The sequence below is a fragment of the Anastrepha obliqua genome, chromosome 3 (genome assembly GCF_027943255.1).
Source record: "Anastrepha obliqua isolate idAnaObli1 chromosome 3, idAnaObli1_1.0, whole genome shotgun sequence".
Classification (NCBI taxonomy): domain Eukaryota; kingdom Metazoa; phylum Arthropoda; class Insecta; order Diptera; family Tephritidae; genus Anastrepha; species Anastrepha obliqua.
This window is the reverse complement of record NC_072894.1, coordinates 125,706,440-125,726,241: the sequence shown is the minus strand read 5'-3', so window position 1 is coordinate 125,726,241 and position 19,802 is coordinate 125,706,440. Positions and strand designations below refer to the sequence as shown.

Genomic DNA, 19,802 nt, shown 5'->3' with positions numbered 1-19,802 from the left:
ATGAGGAATTACCGAATTCGTTGGACCGATGAACTCGGTTCGCTCACGCACACAAAATTTTCACAACCACCGTAAATACCACTAATTTAAGCACATTTACTTCACTTCAATTTCCAATTAAATATACTTCGTCGGATTTCTTATTGTAGTTTTGCTTATATTCCAATTCACAAGCCCAAATTTTCACTTAATTTCATACGAACTATGTATGAATTGCATACTTATTTTGGCAGATTGCTTGGTTTTGGCAGATCTATGTATTAAGGAGAACGCTTCCCGGCACAAATTTCATCTTTATCCCTTCCTTTTGTGTTATTTTTTTCCTTATGGCCACCAATAATAAAAATTATTTTAAAAATAACTTCACCACTACGAGACAAAACAAAGACTGTCAAACAAGTCAAATGGATTAAGATTTCATTCTCGTTCACGTCGCAAATGTCAAATTGTTATTGGTTTGTGGTGAATTTACAGAGGTGTGTTTTGACAATTATAATTGTGAGTGATGCCACTTCGTTCTACTTTTTGAATATGTATAACATATACGATTGCTGATTGGTGAGAATTATTTGGCCGTAGAACATTGCTCTACTAGACACTACAGCTTCTCATGACTTTAATTGTGACGCGTTTGAAAGACTCAAAAAAGCAGAAGAATTCACTACTTAGATTTAATCAATGAATTTTTACATGTGTCTATAGATGAGAGAGTCCCCGTAAAAACACAACGCTAGTAATTTATAGCGGCCAATTTTAATTTCACGAATTATTTTTTGGACGTGTAATTTGCCAGTTGTGTTTTGCCGTTATTGTTACGTAGTTCTAAAAGTTTGAGATGAAACAATAATCGCTTATATGGAGAATCGGTGCAAAAGCAGTGAAAAGCTGAGGAAATAGCTCTAGAGCAGCTGAAAAGGGTATTGTTGTTGTTCGTTGGTATTGAAGTTAGCTGCTGAAAAGGGACTGAAATAAAATTTCAATTTCTTAATGAGAAGTTACAGTTTTTAAGTTACATTACTAAGAATAAAACTGTCAGATCGAGCGAAAATCTTACATTACCGAAGGCCAAGAAAGCTCTGCAATTATTCCTAGCCTTAGACTATGATCAAACTAGGAGTGGGATTATTTTCGAATAATATTCGAATAAACATTATTCGAATAAAACGAATAATACTATTCATTTCAAATAATTCGAATAGTTCGTTATTCCAATACCTTACTATTCGAATACCTTACAATAAAAAGTAGATAGTATTTTCATTTAATATAAGCCTTTGCGTGGTTTTTGAATTTGCATACATAGGTACATGCACTTGTACAGAAACCGATTAGTAGTCCGCTAATCTAAGTTAATATTTACCAAAAATATTCGAATAGTGAAGTATTCGAATAGTGATGTATTCGAATAGTAAGGTATTTGAATAGTGAGGTGGTATTCGAATAGTGAGGTATTCGAATAGCATTATTCGAATAAACGAATAAAAAATTCGAATATATATTATTCGAATTACGAATACCTCTCGAATAAAAGATTTTATTATTCGAATAATTTTTATTCGAATAGTCCCACCACTAGTTCAAACAGATCAATTAACTAGGGAAATTAAGCTCATTGAGTTCGGTGTTCTCGCACATGCAATTTAGCTTACACAGTTAATACTGCTGAAAGGGTTTTGATTACGTTTGTGAAAAACTCGGTGTGTTGAAAATGGTGAAAATTCTCACTTTAGACATATTGAGCTTTCTCAGTTAATATAATGAAATTTAGATTGCTGTCTGGCTTTGAAGAAGGATTACTTGATCATTCTTCAAAGTTTAACAAAGCAATAGCTACTGCTCCTTGCAGCATTAAAACGAAATGCAACTCAAAGGTCGTTGAGGGAGCTGGTAAGTGAAATGAAAATAAATTTTGTTTATTATAAAATTTCTTTGCTTTTTGCCTCTAGACTGTCAAAATGTGTGAGTGATTAAGTGTTTACCTACCTAGAAACCTGATAAAAAGAAAATAATAATAATTTCAATCCTATTGCGGCTTTCTCTTTAATTCGCCTATATTAGAACCAAGATGTATTAAGTAAGGTGTGATTGACAATCAGTCCGGTTATATTGCAAAAAAATAGAAACAAACAAATTAAAATTGGTAACATTTTTTTCAATTAGACGTTATGTTATATTTCTTATGAGACTACTGTCAAATTCAATTACACATTGTTAAATTCATTTTAGTTAAAATTAAGCGGGCTGCTTAAAATTGCTTATTAATTAAATAAATACAATCATATCACTAACGGTTGCTTAATGTAGATGGTGATGTAGTAGGTATTTTTTTTAAGTAAAAAAGAGAAATTTAAATTGTAAATATATAGACAATTCAATTTAAACCATGAGTTTTCCCAAACTAAACGAAGCGACGAACTTGTCCAATAAAGTAACTTTCAATGAGGTGCAAGAACTCATCAACTGAAATGGAAGGTGCGAAAAGAAAAAGGGAGAAACGTTTATATTTTGTTGGGAATATTTTAGGATACAAGATTTATTCATCAAAAACGTACATGATTTGAGAGCACACGATTACACTTATTTTCAATAAATATTCAATTACTCGTATTTATGTGCTCGCCAATTGAAATTACTTTCTTTCAATATGCTCCTGGTGAAAATTGAACGTTGAGCTTCCTCTTTCCTTTTATGGCAACTTGCACTTTGACTTTATTGTTGGCTGTAAGCTTTGGATTTGTAACGCTAACAAAAAGCCGCGCTTTATATTTTAATGTTTCATTCGATGCGATGATGTGAAAAAACAATATTAAATTTCCACCCATACTTCAACTACAATTTAAACCTTTAATATTAAAATGTTTTACTTTCCATGAGATACAGTCGAACTTCGATAACTCGAACTATGACATGCCGCAAAAAAAATCGAGCTATCAAGATTTCGAGTCATCAAATATAATATACATATGTACATACATACATAAAAATCCATAAACAAAATAAAAGCTGATGGAAAAATAAAACAATCCATAAAACTCAAGGGTTAGAAAACAATTTTATTGATAAAACAGTACATGCTTCAAATTATGTATAGTTGCTATATAATATTGTATGTGTATATTTTAAAATTATATATACATAATTAATAACATTGTATGAATAGATGTATAGCTTTCATTCCCTTAAAGTAAAAAAGTCAGTTATTTGGGATTGACGAGAGGATTTTTTATTCTGATCTTCAAAAAAAGCTTCAATATTATTTAAACCATTGTACAGAGAATCCGTTGTATGTTCATTGGTTTTTGAATATGACCGCAAAATCTTGAACGAATTTGCAACTAGCTCGTTTGAAACTGGTTGCAGCATATCATCTTGCAAATCATCTTCTATATCACTTTCGCAATCATGATCAAATTCGGATTTAGATCCCAATAGCTCCACAATATCTTCATCCGTGGGAAACTTTGAAGTAACAATATCGTCATCCACATGCATAAAATCATTAAAGGTGACACGTTCTGTACCTTTGATATTTTGTCAAGCTTCATATTCATTCTGCAGTTGAATTTCTTCCTTACTCCTTTCTTTTATGTGTTCGCTTATAAAAACCAAAAGAATGTCATCTTCTTCCTCCCATTCAGAATATTAACCGAAGCCGGCTTTTCTAAAACAATTAGAGATGATTTCAGGCTTAACATCGATATTCCATGCATTAGTTATTTCATCAACACAGTCCATTAATGTAATGTTAAGATTTTTGTTTACTTCAAAGCATTTTATAGTATTTTTTTAAATTCTGCGACGATAATGACATTTTAAATTTTGTATGACACCTTGATCGAGTGGTTGTAATTTTGATGTCATATTCGGGGGAAAAAATGCAAGTTTGATAAACTTTACAGCTACATCTTTTTTTCGCGACCCATTTCTACTTCCTTTAATAGTTTAAATTTTTCGTCAATAAATAAAGTTTTTAAACAACGTTTTGATGACAAGTCAACAGAGTTTATTTTCGCGTAAGAACTACTAATAAAATACCTGTGGTCTTAAACAGTGCAGCGACCCAACTGCTGACATCTGTTTGCTATAAAATAAGCAACACGTAATAAGGGGATTCCCCTAGAAATTCGACTTACAAAAGCTGGCGCCAAATATTCTGTTCGAGTTATGAAGATATTCGAGTAATAGAAGTTCGAGTTATCAAGTAAAAATTACACACAATTCTCACTCTAAACGTCATTGCCAAGCAATTTGATTCGAGATATCGAAGTTCGACTTATTGAGGTTCGACTGTATATCCCAATAATAATTTTTGTATTTTGTTTTTATTTCTTCATAATAATGTATGTACATATACACATTTCATTACAACCTTGTTATGCTTAATAAATTGAAAAAATAACCAAGTGAAACAATTATTTACCTTTTTGCTCTTTACGTACAGTAGGTTCTGTTTTTATGCGCCTTTTTTTTATGCGGTTTTGAAATAGTGCGGTTTTTTTTTAAATTACAAAATGCATGTCGACCTATGGGGAATTGTACATATAAACAAGATTCTAAACCAGCTAAGCAAAAACTCATCACAGATTGCATCAGAAATGCTAACCCTACAAGTATGGAAGATATATAAAGATATAATTTTCAAAGATACAATATTTTGTTTATGCGATTTTATTTAATTATTTCAGATTCATGCGGTCTATGGAACGTATCTATAGTAATAATATGGGACTAGTGCCCTTTTTTATGCGATTATTTCAGATTTATGCGGTTTTAGCATTTGAAACGTATCTATAGTTTTACTATAGAACTAGTAGCTTTTTTTATGCTGTTTTTTCTTTATGCTGTTTCTTGCGGAACGTATCTACCGCATAAAAACAGAACCTACTGTATTATATAATATTATATATTAGTAGATATATCAAATACGGGAAAATATATGAAAACCTTTATTGCATATATATTGGCAATGTATTTAAAAGTGTCCCATACACATGTAATAAATTATAGTTAAGATTATTTTTGTTGTGGAGATTAAGAGATATGCATCGACATACATTTATGTATGAAGATTATCTATTGCTTACATGTAAATTGACACAGGTCCGATTTTTTAAGCTTCAGAATATTAAGACGTTATTACAAAGGACGATTAACATTACTAAAAACATTGCCATAAAATCTATCTTAAATAACTATGACGAAGTGTGCTCCGTCTTCACGAAACAATAATTTATGAAAACTTTTTGCAAATCATCGCATAAATAAATAATAAATAATAATAAATCATCGTAACATAATGTAATTCAGGTCTGCTTATTGTTCGCACTAAAACTTTCAGAAATTTTTCTAATTCGTTATGACAATTATATGCAAAAACCGGTGCGTTGTAAACACTAAAGTCTTCTGGTGGCAGGGAATTTAGTAACTACAAAGAAAAAGTAAATGTAATTTTGTATAATATTTCACAAATTATTTACAAAACTTACTATTCTCTTCCTCTTTATTACTGGAGTGTTATTCGATAATTTCGCTTTCGATTTGGCACTTAATTGATTTGTAGCCGATGCTTAGCGAATGCACCGGAACTTTTGCCCAAGTGCCTGACGATTTTATGGACTTATACCTGCTAATAAAACATAGCGATTCACCTTGCCGCCATATCGTACCTGCTATTGCTTTGCTTTTCTGTTACAATGGACAACTGATTTGCTTAGGTCGAGAGGGTCGTATGCCTTATAAATTGCAGAATTCCAAATAATGTTTTTGTTTTCAAAGTTTTGTTGTGCTCTTGGTCTTTCGCAACCAAAACCACGCGTAAATATTTCACAGATTTGAAAAGCAACAACAAAATACACGCTATTTTTGTTCTTGCTCTACTCGCGCGAGGCGAATTCATGCGGACTTTAAATTATACTGAACTAATGCTGAAAACAGTGAATACCGTAAACGCAATCCCCTGTCAGCTGTTACAATCAAACTAATGAGAACCCCATGTAAATGAAAAATTCCTTCCTTCCGTATCGTAGTACCGTAGATTTTATTTCACGATTTTAAAAAAATCCCGTAATCCCCTTTCAGCTGATTGCTCTCACCACACAGTGTTGCCAAGCAGTACATTTCGAAATCATTTATAAAATAAACTTAGAAAAATTATAATTTTTATTAAAATAAATTAAAAACACTGTTGAATAATGTTAATTATAGAGAAATGAACTATTTGCATTTGTTGGTTTTTGGCTTTGGTTTATTAAACAATGAAAAATTGTGACTGATAACGCGGATGTTTGAAAAAGTGTGTAAGCAAAAATATCAATGGCCATATTGTGTGGATACAACCAAACACATACGTACACAAACCGATGTATTGTGTAAATATGTAATTAAAAGAAGGCAGTTGTTCTCGGGGGTGAGCTTTTGTGCACGGTAAGGGACTGCGGTAAGGGACTGCGTGCGGTGTTCACTGTTTTCAGCATAAGGCGAATCCAGACAAGGTGCCTTCAGTATGTAGCTAAATGGTTTTTTTCTTACTTGAGCAACAAATAAAGTGCAGCAAAGACCACATAACTTCACCAAATCGCAAGAAAAATAAATTAGCTGTTATACCGATGATCTTGCGAAGGCGTCTTCCGCATTATAACGAAAACAAACTGCATTTGGAGGTTTTATATTAATTTGTGCTTTCACAAGTTAACACGCGGCACTTCCTTTATTTAGTTATAGTATCACAAATCACAACATTAACAAGCCATTCACTGAATTTTAGCAAACATAAAATTTCTTCTCCTTTTGTTTGTTTTGTTCATATGTTTTGTCAAAATTGCGAAAATAAAATAACTGTTTTGGCAAGGTGTCACCTATGGTAAACAATTCGCCTTGAGCAAACCTTGTAAATTTATCATGTCTGTTTTTTTCCAAGAACTCAATTCGCCCATTGTTTTTTCGGCGACCTTTTGCTGCCTTTCGCTGAGGTTGTTTTTGATGTGCTATTTCATTACACTGTGTTCTTTCGTGAAAATTGGTCAATTATAATTTTGTTTTAGATTTACGCGAATATTAATATGTCGCGATATTATACATCACCTTATTCTAAAACGACGAAACCATATCCATCCCAGGCAGATGACTACATATCACTTGAAATGGGCGGCCCAGCGAAATGTTCTACGCCAGCGCGACTCCAATACAATAGCATTAACATAACCGCTGGGGGAAACATTTTCCAAAATAGGCAAAGAGGACGCAGTAGTCAACGAATTCGATCCGGAGGATGGACCAATAATCCGCGGGGTGTTGGAGGTAATGGGAATCAATGGCTGCAGCAAACACCGCGTAGTAATGATGCGGCAGAGTGGCAATGGCGTGGTGGTGGACCAAGGCAATGGAACAACGTATGTAAAACAAAGTTAGAGTGAAACAATTTAATACTAAACATTTGTTTTGTTTGCAGAGAAAATCTTTTAACAACAAAACAAACAACATATCTTCTTATTTCCACCCATCTATGCTGGAAAATCCCTGGAAGGAGTTAATGGATCGCCGAGATGCCATAAAAAGTAGTGAAATAAATTTACCCACATCCGATTGCCAAAATGAGGAAAAACCTTGCACCGGTAATACATCTGCGACAAACCCGGAAGAAAATGATACTGAAGATATGGAAGCAGAAGCAGATGAAGATAAGCTGAAAAAGGAAAATTTATAACATCAAATCTCGTACAATTAACATTTAATGCTTATTAAAAAACGAGATTTAAGTTGGTTTGTTTCCCCCACAGTCAGTTCCACGTTACGGTAACTGACTTGAATTTTTATCTGCAGTTGCAAGGACTAGAACTTCAGCAGCATTCCTCAAAAATGTATGTAGAATGTTTTATGCTGCACCTAACTTTTAACTTGATTCTGGAATGACGTACTCCGAAAGATAGAAATTGAAAATATAAGAAGTTAAGTTTTAAACAAGTAAATCCCCCCCAACATATGCTTTATGTTGGTTCTTCAATATATTGCAAGCTTAATGCTTTTATATTATAGAATAAATCAACACCGTAGAAATTTTAATTAATCATCCAATCCAATTTAGAACTAATCCTTGTATAAATTAAAACAGTTTTCCACCTCGATTGTAAAACAAGACTTCTTAAAATAAAGCATTTTTAATGAAAATTACATGGTATAATTAGTAACATTTTTCATTATTATCTTTAACAAGTTAGATGTCTTCTTTGTATAGAAAGTACAGTTATATACAAGTAACTAACATAAAATACAGTACAAAACGGCTACTGGCTCAAATTCTTTTAAGATCAAAGGATACGTTTTCCTTTTATTTTTTCCCAACCTAAATTCGAAAATAAGTCCGGAGGTGCGAAGTAATAAAACTGTACTAAACTATTGTCTCTGAAAGTTATAATATTTGAAATTTACATTTGAGTCTTTCGTAATCCTGCTGGGAATTCCTTTTTTTATTGGTTTGGGTTCTTTTTAATTTTGTTACATACTTATATTTTAGTTTTGGTTTTTGAACATTTTTCAAATATTGACCTGCCGTGGGGTGCGTTTGGGACACTTAAGTCTAAATCACTTCATCGGTACAAAATGTACTAGTAGAAAAATATGAAGGCGGCAGGTTGATTCTCATGAGCCTTTTGCAGTGCGTACTATTTCAGTTTTCTCAGTGAGTACTATTTCTTTCGCTTTTCTTGTGCCTGTATATAGATTTCCCAGTCGCTACTTAAACGATTATAAAGTTTCATGGCAGCACGGGCATCTTCCACAGAATTATGTTCTCCTATTTGTATTTCCATGCCTAGAATAGTTTGACTGAGAAGTTTAAGGCTTGGTGTTCGACCATTAGAAACAAGGCGGCACAGTGGCTTATAACGGGCAGTATCGCGTATATTTTTGAATGGATGTTTGATGTATAAAACAGCCAAGTCGCTGCGTATGGCATGACCAACTAGAATTTTGCCTAGAAAAAGGGAGAGGCACAATTTAATATATATTTAAGTTTTAAATCTTTCAAAACAATTCATAACTGTCTATTACCCTGTATTAGTTCAGCAACCTGGTTTTGAACTACATGAAAATCTTCACCGTTTTCGATGTCCTCAGGCCTGATGCCCGAAATACTTGTCCGGTAATCAATTACCTCAATCCACGGTTTAACAAATTTATCTAACAGCACTTCTCCCTGCCTATTTACGATGGACACTCGTGCCAGCATGTCATCCTGTCCGTTGTAACCAACTCCTACCATCTCGCAATCAATAGCTACATATTTATTTTTTTGAGCAGCTTTACGTCTTTTTCGTAAACGAGCTGATTTGCTCAGTGGTCGATTGTTTTCCGAGTTATCCCGGTTACCTGGTGCTGGTAGAGTGTCAGTACGTCGTTGTTGTTGTTGTGAACTCCGCTGGTGTCCCGAATTTTCACCACTTGTAAGCATTTCTGGACTTTGGTTAACTTCGCCACACATTAGCGATTGCATTTGCCGCCGAAGATGTTCCACGCACATGCTGATAATGGTAGTTTCACGTATATTGTTTGTTCGATTGATCGCTTCGTTCTTTGCAAGCAGTGACAGATTTGAATTGTTTGGTTGAGAATTTGACGGCACCTGCCATTGTTTTTCGCCATCACCATCTCCCGCTCCAAACGAGTCGGGTTTTTGATTTTGTTGATCATTTTTATTCACCTTTTTCCTAACATTCTTTTTTTTTTTGCTACTACCATTTTGTTGTTGTGGTTGATTATGTTGTTGAGACATTGCTGATTTTTGTGTACCTCACTTACATTAATTTTCGCTGGATGGGTTTTAGAATTTTAAATATTTTACTTGGGCACAGTCGCAATTTTTGTATTTACGATTTTTCCTTGTTTTCAGTTTTAATTTTTTACAAATGATAAATTAAAGTTAAAGTAAAACTGAAAGTGTATAGGAATGCTAACAAACTAACAATGATAGAATTCCTACATAGTGCCAACAAACTACCACTAGAGGGCACATTCAAACTAGAAAATCGGAAGTAAAAAAGGCCAAATCAGCTAGTGTTGTCGTGAGGGAAAAAGAAAAAGTATCTGACTTTCATTCAGAATTCGAATTTTCATTCATGAATTAATATAATATTTAATTTATAACCACATATACTGGTGCATATGAGCACACGAGTATTTTCACAGAAAAATAACCATTTAATTAATACATATACATATATATATGCACATGTACATGTTTACAGTGAATTTCATTATGTATTTCGTAAAAACAAACAATAATAATGAAAAAAAGTTTAAACGTTAAACCATTATTCAGGGGTCCATAGTTCGCACAATAAATTACTTTTTTGCAGTTATTTGGAAGCTTACGTCTTCGAAAACTTCAATTCATTTCGAAGTTTAGTCTTTTTTCGTAAGGTCTGAAACCTTTAGGAGATCCAAAGGTCTGCGAATCATTGGATTCAAAATTGCATTGCTGCGATACGAAAATGGTGTCAAATAGTGAGAGGAAAAAAACAACTTCAACTATGCATTTCTATCAAGTTGAAACAAAAAGTAGTTATTTTAGAAATATATTACCCAAATAACCCAAATGTATGTGAAGGCAAAAAATTGGTTAAAAATTGCCAAAATGGCAACGCTGATTGAAACTAATTCGCTTTGATACCATTCAAGGTGGATTTATTATAGGTGGCAGCCAAGGCGAATTTATTACAGGTGACAGCAAGCACATATTAGTAAAACCCTACATGTATTTGTTGTTGCGTTTGGTCCAAGCATCACGTCAAAATCAGTAATCAAATGTAAACATACCAATACATACAAACAAAGCATATCATTTTGACGTAAGCCATACATACGGCGAAAAATTCAGCTGGGTGAATGCTGTCACCTTAATAAATCCACCTATTGACAGACATCTAGGTGTGAGTTTGGCAGGCATTTTATATGTATGATGGTGTAAGTGCTTAGTATTTTTACTTGAGCGGATTGGCAGATTGTAAGCACTTCGGCACTGACAGTTTTTTTGGCACATCATCTAGGATAAGGCTGACGTATTTAAGTTTGATAACCATTTGAATTGCATCCACGCTCATAAGAATTTCCCTCATTCATTTATGTCTATAAACAAAAACCTTTTACAACAGTGTTGACTTGAATTGATTTGCAGGTAATCTGCCATATGTGAACGGGTATATTAATTTTGAGCATTTATTGGTAATTAATGCATATGTGAACGTACTTTAAATCGCTGAGCTTCAAGCTACTAACACCAGATTTACACACAGAGACATCTGGAAGGGAGACACTGGAAATTCTCATTTAATGTTTCATTCGCGGTCACACGGGCAAATTTGTTTTCGGCAACATTTTGATATTTAATACTTTAGCATCGTCTGGTTCGGATATATTCTAGAACCCGCTTACATGTAAAGCAGAGAGCGTCCGACAACAGTTTCTTAAATACATATATGAATGAAAAATGCAAACTGGTTAAATAATTTGCTATTTTTTTATTTACATATATATATACATATATACATTTTTGTACTTGAATAAAAAATATTTTATTAAATATATAATATATTATAATATAATATAATATAATATATAATATATATTATATATAATTAACTCAAAATTAACTTGAGTATCTAGAATTGGGGGGAAAAATTAGAATTCAACATAAACATGTCCCATAACTTTTTTAAATTAAACCTACTTTACTAGCAAAAATAATTCTGCATTTCCCAAGCAGCGTTCGGATGTTTGTCATCGTTTATATCTTCTGTTTGATTGAAAACCAACATAGAACTCGGAACTTTCTCCCACAAGAGAAGAAAACGAATGAAGTAACTGTCAAAAATTGCTTTAAGATAAGAAATACGAATAAGAAACACAAAGTGTGTCGCCAGTATAGGAGACAAATTCCCTTCTCTCTTCCGCGGCCGTCCTTCACCCACGAACAAAATGCTTCCCTTCCAAATGTTTCCCTGTGTAAATGGGCACTAAGCTTCAGCGCTGTAATTTTCTTTAAAGCCGAAGTAAATAAATACCATCCGGCAACCACGCACGATTGTGCATTCTGCGCAAGGCGGATTTAAATCCACCTTAATTCTGCGTAAACAAGTTAAAAGAAGACAATACATATTGGAAATTATTATGATAGCGGACAAGGATTTCATTTTGACAGTTCGCTTATATCCGGAAATTTACAATACTTATAGCAAGAATGGGGTGTTGGAAGGCGAAAATAACAAAGAGCTCTGGGCACAACTCGCTCAAGAAACCCATATGAAAAGCGGTAAGTTTTGGGCATTGCATCTGCATACATATATTCGGTCAACGGTTGCCTCCTTATAGGCGCTGCAGCTGAGAGTAAATGGCGCCAATTGGTTTCAAAATATTTGTCATTTTTGGTTTACGGCACTTCTTTCGCGTACGAAAAGGAAATGCAATTCATGCAGATGCCTCTACTTGCTGCAGGGTAAGTCATTGTTCGCATGGAAGTAAACATCTTATTTTATTTATTTGTTACATGCCTTAGAGACACCGAAGACGCGCAATCTGAATCCGATATAGATGAAGCAGAACTAAAAAACGTTTTAAATTCCTACGTGGACTGTGAACCGGCCATCAAGAGGCAACGTGCCGAGGCGACAGAAGGCAGGGCGGCTTCATTAAAAAAATATACTCGTGGAAAGGAACTTCATAATGATGAATACAACGTGCAGAAGAACAAGGAGCATTCGCCAGTTACAAATGCAACCACTAAGCAGTCTTTTGAACTCCATGACAATACAAAAGGCGGCGAGTCGGAGACATCTGGGAAAACGAATGAAATGCTAAACCAAACTCCAAAAGACAAGGAATCGGAGTTTATTAATCCAGAACCTGCAAATGAAGATTGTGGCGTACTCTCTGCCACAATTGTTCCACCGCCTTCAATAGCTGCTAATATTTCTAACGATAACACAAGAATGTCTACTAGTTTCACAAATTTAACCTCACTAGAACTTATATTTCTTGGCTATGCGAAAGTATTGCAACGAATGCCATTAAGACTGCAGCTGCAAACAAAACGTAAAATCGCAGATATTATGGATGAAGCCGAGTTGAAAATGTTTGAAGATAAATGATTTTTTAGAAACAAATATTTGCGTATTGTGATGATTATTTTAAGAAAATAAATAAGAAAAACTAGATTTTCCTGCATTGAAAATATGTCAGGCAATTAAATTCTATGAAATCATCATGATTCAATTACATGATTCAATTATAGAAGGTTAGGTAAGTAAGCAGCTTTCTCGCTTCCTCTTGACAAATCGGCTCCCTTATTTGAAAACATGTTGCTTCTTTACAAATATACGTACATGACTTATGAAAAAACTTTTAAATTGTAGTAAAAATTAAACTTTTGGTGCAAATTATTATGTCGGCAACACCGTTTCCATTTTGACGCTTCGCCTTATTATTATTCGTTTAAAATCGTAAACATTCAAACTGTAAACATTTGAGTAAGTATCATATTACGATAAAATCGAATTAATTTTCAAATTAATAACGTTTTTAATTATTTGGGTCGATGGTGGTCGTGCTTCTGAAATAGTCGGATATACAAGCAGTTATCATGGTCACCTCGGATATATGGGGAAACGTCAAAATAACGTGCGAGGACATATACAGACTGAGCGAGCTGGCGGGTACAACCACTACAATATTCCAACTATGTTGGTGCCATGAAAGAACGGAAAAAATAAAGAAATATTTAAAAGAAGTACTTTGGTGAAGAAATTCATTCATTTGAAAATCTTCGGCAGTCTAAAATGTTCATTGACGTCCCACATAGACCAAACTTCAAATTTCTTTTTACTATTGACGAACTGTTTTAACAGTTGCTCTCTAGATCCTAAAAGCTGAAGTGGAACTTAAGCTAGGGGGCATTTGCGGCTATTGTTGATATAATCACACGATCCATTCCTTTGAACAATTATGCTTCGGTAAGACAATCTTCATGAAGGTGGCCCTATCGAGTTCAGCCCTAAGAACATTACTCGCTGTATTAATGCGATGGTCCACCTGCTTGAGCTTCAGAGACTTTAGGGATCATGGGACAATATGGACTGTTTGGAACATTACTGTGATACAATAAAAAAAATATTCGCTATGATAAATGTAGCATTCACATGCAACGAGTGTATCCTAGCATTGGAGTGCCAGGTGGTACTCCCTAATAGATATATTTCAGACCAACAATGTATCATTAAGTATAAAAGGGTTTTTTATCCCTTAGCAGCACTCACAATATATGTACCTATACTAGCAAATTGTGCACTGAAATACGTAGATCCATAAATTGAGTCGGCAATTGTAAATGCTTTTTTCATAAGATAGCAAAATAATAAAATAAATTCCTAGTTACTGTAAAATAAACGGAGCCAGTTAGTTTCGTCGGACTCAACATTACCACGATCAACTAATATTGAAGTATTTCGTGCTGTTAATAGAAAGCGTTAAGTTATTCAGAAATGAGTAATATATGCATTCATTTACCTAATAAATATCTTCGTAATCTATATTTAAATTCTATAGGACTAGGATTGTCATACAACCCGCCTTTGGCACGCATCGCCCCGAAAATATGCTCCAGTACATCCTGATTTAATCGATAAGTCAGAATGTACTGAAAGCAGTACTTTTCCTGAACATAACGATATAAGTCCCTGAGGGACTTGTTGCTTAGTTCTATGCCTCTTTGAAAAGGCAACATTGAAATTCGTCCATAAGCGCGTGTTTCATCGTTCAAGGCGTCCAACTTACTTATAATTTCATCCTGCTGGCCCAAGTCTATCCCATAGGGCTTTTTTGCAGCAGCAGTTTGAAAATTCGAAAACTTTGTATTGAAAATATCGAACCAATCATTCACCGTATCAATGAACTCTGCTGTTTCCATGGGCTGATACATATCGAACCCCAACGCATAACACCTTCGGATTGCACTTGCTGTGGTGTGCGAAAACAACTGTGCTGCTAACTTCACCTTCTGGCGGCCTGAATGATGCACGGTTAGATGCAGCTCCGTCGGCTTGTGCGTTAGTCGAGCATCGGACAATGACGTATACGCAAGAATCTGAGCGATAGGTCTTGCCGTTAAGAGCGTGCCTTTGTATAAATACCCGGTGTCGATGAAATGATTTCTTAACAGTTTCAGCAAATGTAGAACATCTGCGAACACGAAAACCTTTCCGTCTGTCGCTGGGTGGGCAAACCATGTTTGATCGAAATATGAATAAGTATCGAATAAAGCATCTTAACCGGTGCAATAAACAAAAGAAGAGTACAATGAGCATTCGATAAGATAATTGTAAGTAAAGTATGCAATGCTTTGGGCGTCTACTTGTGTTTCTGCGTATATATAAATTTATCTTTTTTCAACACAGGATTTATACTTGTAACTTTGCAGGTAATCTCGTTAAAAAATCAAATCTATGATTAGCGGACGTGACGAAATAAAAGTGGTTTTTGCTCGTTAAGAGTTTCCACTATTCTCAAGTTGTTTTATTTATTACTTCAGTGTAGGTTTACAAGTGGCACATATAGATTCCAATCCGATGCATGGTCAAAATACACATATATATGACACAAATCCATGCGAATAGTTAAGTTAAAAATATAAATAATTAAGTACCACTTATAAAATAACATAAAATTATTATATGGCTTACAACGACCTTTTTCCATTTTTTAATATACTACATTTTCAGAAAGGGGATAAACTTATGCCCTTTTTTCCCTTGCTTGAAAATTGCATCAATGGATTAAGTAGCATCCGAAATCAGTTGTCAAACTTTACTTAACCTTGTATAATTGAATCATGTATGAAATGTAAACGTAAGTTCTTTAAATTAAAAAATAATATAAAGCGAGATAGAAATAATTAACACATACTTGCCTTACATACATACAGACATATGTACGTTATTTTATTTATAGTTGCCGCTCCATTATTAGCAATAAATGAAGTTTTGGTTGTTTTTTACTATGTATGTGTATATGTATGTATATATATTTTTTAGTATGTTTTGAATGTATTTATTAGATATAAGTTTTATTTTCTTCACATATACAATGGTACAATTATGGTGTTATTCGTATTTCATTAGGTATTTGTAATCTTTACTTTTAATCCTCCTTCAACATCCAAAAATCATTTTTACAGTTGCGGACGTATTTTTATATACATCTATTTATAATTTACATATTTATTTCATAATTAAGTAGTTAGTATTTGAGCTAAGGGTCTAAAACTTGAACATAATTCCCATAGTATGTAGAACTGAAAAAGTTTGCGTTTCGTTTTATTGTGCATTTTTTCTGTTACAAAAACTATACTATTACTAAATTATTACTGCAGAGCAATTCTCAGAGGACAATTAGAAATTGCTGTTCCATTTCCGCACAACGCAAGTTTTTTCATTGCACTCTCTTTATATGTACTATACATATAAGGGGGCGTCCATAAATTACGTGAGGTGTTTTTTTTCTATTTTTTTTAATAGAATAATAATTTTCTATACCTCCCTCCCCCCCCTGGTGAGATGTCGTGAGATTTTATTCAACCCCCTCCCCCATCCCCCAATCTCACGTGAGATTTTTCAAAATGTGCGTTTCTTGTGTTAACACTTTGGATTGTTATTGTAAAAAGAGAAAAAAAAATTGCTCCGTGCTTTTATTTACGACTATTTAAGACTAGTAATCAATATTGCTGAGAGTTATAAGTGTAATAAAAATTTAACAATAGAAGGCTTAAATCGTAACTACTGCGATTAAAAAAAGAATATCTACTCTAATTCAGTCCATGGAGAATCATGCGCGGTTTCAAGAGAGACTATTGGGACCAACATGTCCATATGATTTTCAGTAAAATCATCTGCTCCTTCAACTTCGTTCTGATCTAGCCACTCTAAGCCGTTGACGCTTGCGCACAGTAACTCATTAGCTCGTCTTGTGACAATCCGAGAGGGTCGCACTTTGCGGAACATACGCGCTTGCTTAGCTGGTGCAATGTGAGCTGCTCGCCTGTGCTCTGCAGCTTTTGTGATAGATGCGAAGTAAATACCGCATGTATTGCAGCATCTTTTCTCTAAATTATCACGTATACTTGGGCAATAGAGATCATAAGGCGTGCTGATGAAGGCATTCAGCGGTTGCATCGGTAGGCGTATTCGAAATGGAGCGAATGACTTTCCATCATGTTCTTTAAAGTCCGAAATTGTCAAACGTCCATCAACCTGAGTGATAGGGTATGGAGGTGGCAGAAAACGGTCGTGAAGAATCATATGCCGATCACTCCGGCGTGCGCTGCAGCACTTAGGTCAACCTCCATATGCAGCTTAGCAATCTGTTTCTTCATAGTATCTTGTGCTGGAGTGGGACGTACGTTAGATGGTGTAGTGTTCGACATAGCTTCATCCACATCATCGCTGATCACAAGAAGCTGATTTTGAATTATGTGAAAACAGTGAAGGAAATGACCGCGCTAATATTTTGTAGTTATGATTTTAGCATATTTTATCAAGAATTTCACTGTTTCAGTTTTTTTTATGCTATTAATTGTAACAATAAACTTTATATAAAAAAAAGTATTTTCTTAAAAAAATGTATATTTAAACTACCTTTTGAAGGAATGCTAAAGTAGACCGAACTTTTCTCTCAGTGGATTCCCTGAGAAGCTGTTCAATCTCATGTTTAATGCGATGTATTAACTCTTCTTTCTTCGGGAATTTTTGCTTCGCAGTATTCCATAATTTTATCACATCGTCGTGGCAGTAGTAAGAGCATGAACTGAGTCGAGTAAAACATTTACAAGAATAAACAAAGAAGGTTGGAACCTGTCCGTGTGTCGCTGCCACTCAGCTCGTACGCTCTTGTTCATCGAGTCGCACGTTCGGCTGATAGTGGCGCGAAAACAAACGACGGGCTACACTGTACCGTAAATTCAGATTAAATTGAGCTATTTGGGATAAAACAAATATGGTGGTTTGACAGTAGTAATGTACATATAACGTCGAAGTATGAATGAAATTACTTTCTTTCGAACGAATTAGTGAATGATCTTAATCATACTACGATTACGCTTAATATTAAATCTTAAGCATGTACAATCTGGATAATGGACCAAAATAGTATAATTTTTTTTTGTTTCAATCAGAAAAAAAATTGCGTGATATTTGCCGAGACCTCTCTCTAACGTAAGATTAGATGTGATTTGACTCGACCCCCTCCCCCCTTAAAAATCTCACGTAATTTATGGACGCCCCCTAAGCAATGAGGAAATGAGTGGATCTTAAATAAATTAAAAATATTCAGTTTGTTTTTAAAATAACGGAATTATTTAATGGATGAGTCGCGACTCTCGTATGCAGTTCTAATCTAAAACTATTGGGAATATATTTGAATTTCTCGACCAAAAAGATATTGTGATATATAGCAATATTAACAGTGTACTTTTGAAATAGTTAATTTAGCGCTACACATTCATACATACATACGGCACATATTTGGTTATGTGCGCATACATATAAATATATGTACATTTTTAATAATATACGCGTATGTATATGCAAGTAAGTTGTCATGTCATAGTTTTGTTTTACAATTTCCCTTACAACGTCATTTTTGTGTGCCCAGCGAACCTTAAAAGCAAAATATTTATCAAGTGTACTTTTTATATATTATGTAAATTTGTTTTAAGTCCATATTAAATAATTCTTAGAAGCTAAAATTGTTTATCTGAGAGAGATAGTCCATTTATTTAGGAATTTAGAGCAATACATCAAGACCCGTTAAGTTTAATATTTGTTTTAATATGCTATTGCTATCTAAATATATGTGTATATACATATATACATATGTTTATGAACATATATATATATATGTATGGCGCAATATTGAACATTCAACTTCTGACATAACTAATACAAATACGTACACATCTTGGTGTACACCCTTCTGTACATAAAACTATATGTATATGTACACATATACATAGGCATACACATTGTTTATTACAGGAATGTAAAGTTTTTACATTATGTTAAATTTAATTATTTTTTATGTTAACATTTCTAAAGTGCAAGTTTTAACTGTTAATAGTAAGATTTAGAGATTTTGATTTTTTCCATCAGTATTATGTCCGTACCAACAAGTATAAGAATTGTGGCCGTGTCTTTTGTTAAATGTAAATATACTATGCATATGTATGTATTATATTTGTAAATGTACATACAAAAGTACATAAAGTTTTTGATTTTGGAACAAAATTTTCATTTTGAAACCTTGAACATTTCTTTAGTTTTATTCAGCAAAAGTTGTAGGTGGATTTCTGGACTGAATCGCGATAACTTGAGTCGTTGGTCGAAATATGAAATATTCTGCTTGTTTCCAGACCTACTTATATAGTCAAATATATAATATAATATGTATCATAATAAGTATGTAAAAAATGGACGCATAGGTTAAACTGTGAGGAATTTCACTGTTTTTATAAATCTTACACGCTTGCTGCACTATTAATATAAAACGTATTTAAAATTAAAAAATGCACGTTATTCGTTTTTTATGAGATTTTAAATCGGAAAATTAAAAAAAAAAACATGTAATTAAGGGGGAAGTCTACTGTGAATTTTTCAAAAAATCGATTTTTTTTTTTATTAGCTTAAAAAATACTTTGAACCCTCTTAAATAAGGTACAATATGTGTTAAAGCTGGCTAAATTTTTCTTCGTTGAAATTTCGACCTTTTCC

The 19,802-nt window shown here is 33.7% G+C and overlaps 4 protein-coding genes across 7 annotated transcripts in view; 2 read left to right on the top strand and 2 right to left on the bottom strand.

The window, feature by feature from the left end:
* The window catches only part of LOC129242744 (formin-like protein), a 34,349-nt gene extending 33,972 nt beyond the window's left edge, over positions 1–377 (bottom strand). For 3 of the 4 annotated variants that reach the window (XM_054879550.1, XM_054879551.1, XM_054879552.1), the window contains exon 1: positions 13–377. The gene's annotated coding sequence lies outside the window, so the exon portion shown is untranslated. The remainder of the gene's footprint in view (positions 1–12) is intronic. The other variant, XM_054879553.1, reaches the window with a different exon arrangement.
* A 6,551-nt stretch (positions 378–6,928) lies between these two features.
* On the top strand, positions 6,929–8,176 carry LOC129240914 (uncharacterized). The gene is made up of 2 exons (XM_054876987.1): positions 6,929–7,388; positions 7,448–8,176. Exons 1-2 carry the CDS (start codon positions 7,059–7,061, stop codon positions 7,700–7,702), a joined length of 585 nt encoding a protein of 194 aa, XP_054732962.1. The 5' UTR covers positions 6,929–7,058; the 3' UTR covers positions 7,703–8,176.
* On the bottom strand, positions 8,117–9,989 carry LOC129240912 (uncharacterized). Its single transcript, XM_054876984.1, has 2 exons — positions 9,046–9,989; positions 8,117–8,968 (listed from the first exon to the last, which is right to left on the bottom strand). The coding sequence occupies exons 1-2, from the start codon at positions 9,764–9,766 to the stop codon at positions 8,682–8,684; spliced, it is 1,008 nt and encodes a 335-aa protein (XP_054732959.1). The 5' UTR covers positions 9,767–9,989; the 3' UTR covers positions 8,117–8,681.
* A 2,129-nt stretch (positions 9,990–12,118) lies between these two features.
* LOC129240913 (uncharacterized) lies at positions 12,119–13,202 on the top strand. Its single transcript, XM_054876986.1, has 3 exons — positions 12,119–12,301; positions 12,361–12,484; positions 12,545–13,202. Exons 1-3 carry the CDS (start codon positions 12,160–12,162, stop codon positions 13,134–13,136), a joined length of 858 nt encoding a protein of 285 aa, XP_054732961.1. The 5' UTR covers positions 12,119–12,159; the 3' UTR covers positions 13,137–13,202.
* The last annotated feature ends 6,600 nt before the right edge of the window (positions 13,203–19,802 follow it).

Bases quoted from the DNA above. Each gene is read 5' to 3' on its own strand.
- LOC129240914 (XM_054876987.1), top strand. From the start codon at position 7,059: ATGTCGCGATATTATACATCACCTTATTCTAAAACGACGAAACCATAT. The intron at 7,389-7,447 runs GTATGTAAAACA...TTTTGTTTGCAG, and splicing joins GACCAAGGCAATGGAACAAC to AGAAAATCTTTTAACAACAA.
- LOC129240912 (XM_054876984.1), bottom strand. From the start codon at position 9,766: ATGTCTCAACAACATAATCAACCACAACAACAAAATGGTAGTAGCAAA. The intron at 8,969-9,045 runs GTAATAGACAGT...CCCTTTTTCTAG, and splicing joins GGTTGCTGAACTAATACAGG to GCAAAATTCTAGTTGGTCAT.
- LOC129240913 (XM_054876986.1), top strand. From the start codon at position 12,160: ATGATAGCGGACAAGGATTTCATTTTGACAGTTCGCTTATATCCGGAA. The intron at 12,302-12,360 runs GTAAGTTTTGGG...GCCTCCTTATAG, and splicing joins AGAAACCCATATGAAAAGCG to GCGCTGCAGCTGAGAGTAAA. The intron at 12,485-12,544 runs GTAAGTCATTGT...TACATGCCTTAG, and splicing joins ATGCCTCTACTTGCTGCAGG to AGACACCGAAGACGCGCAAT.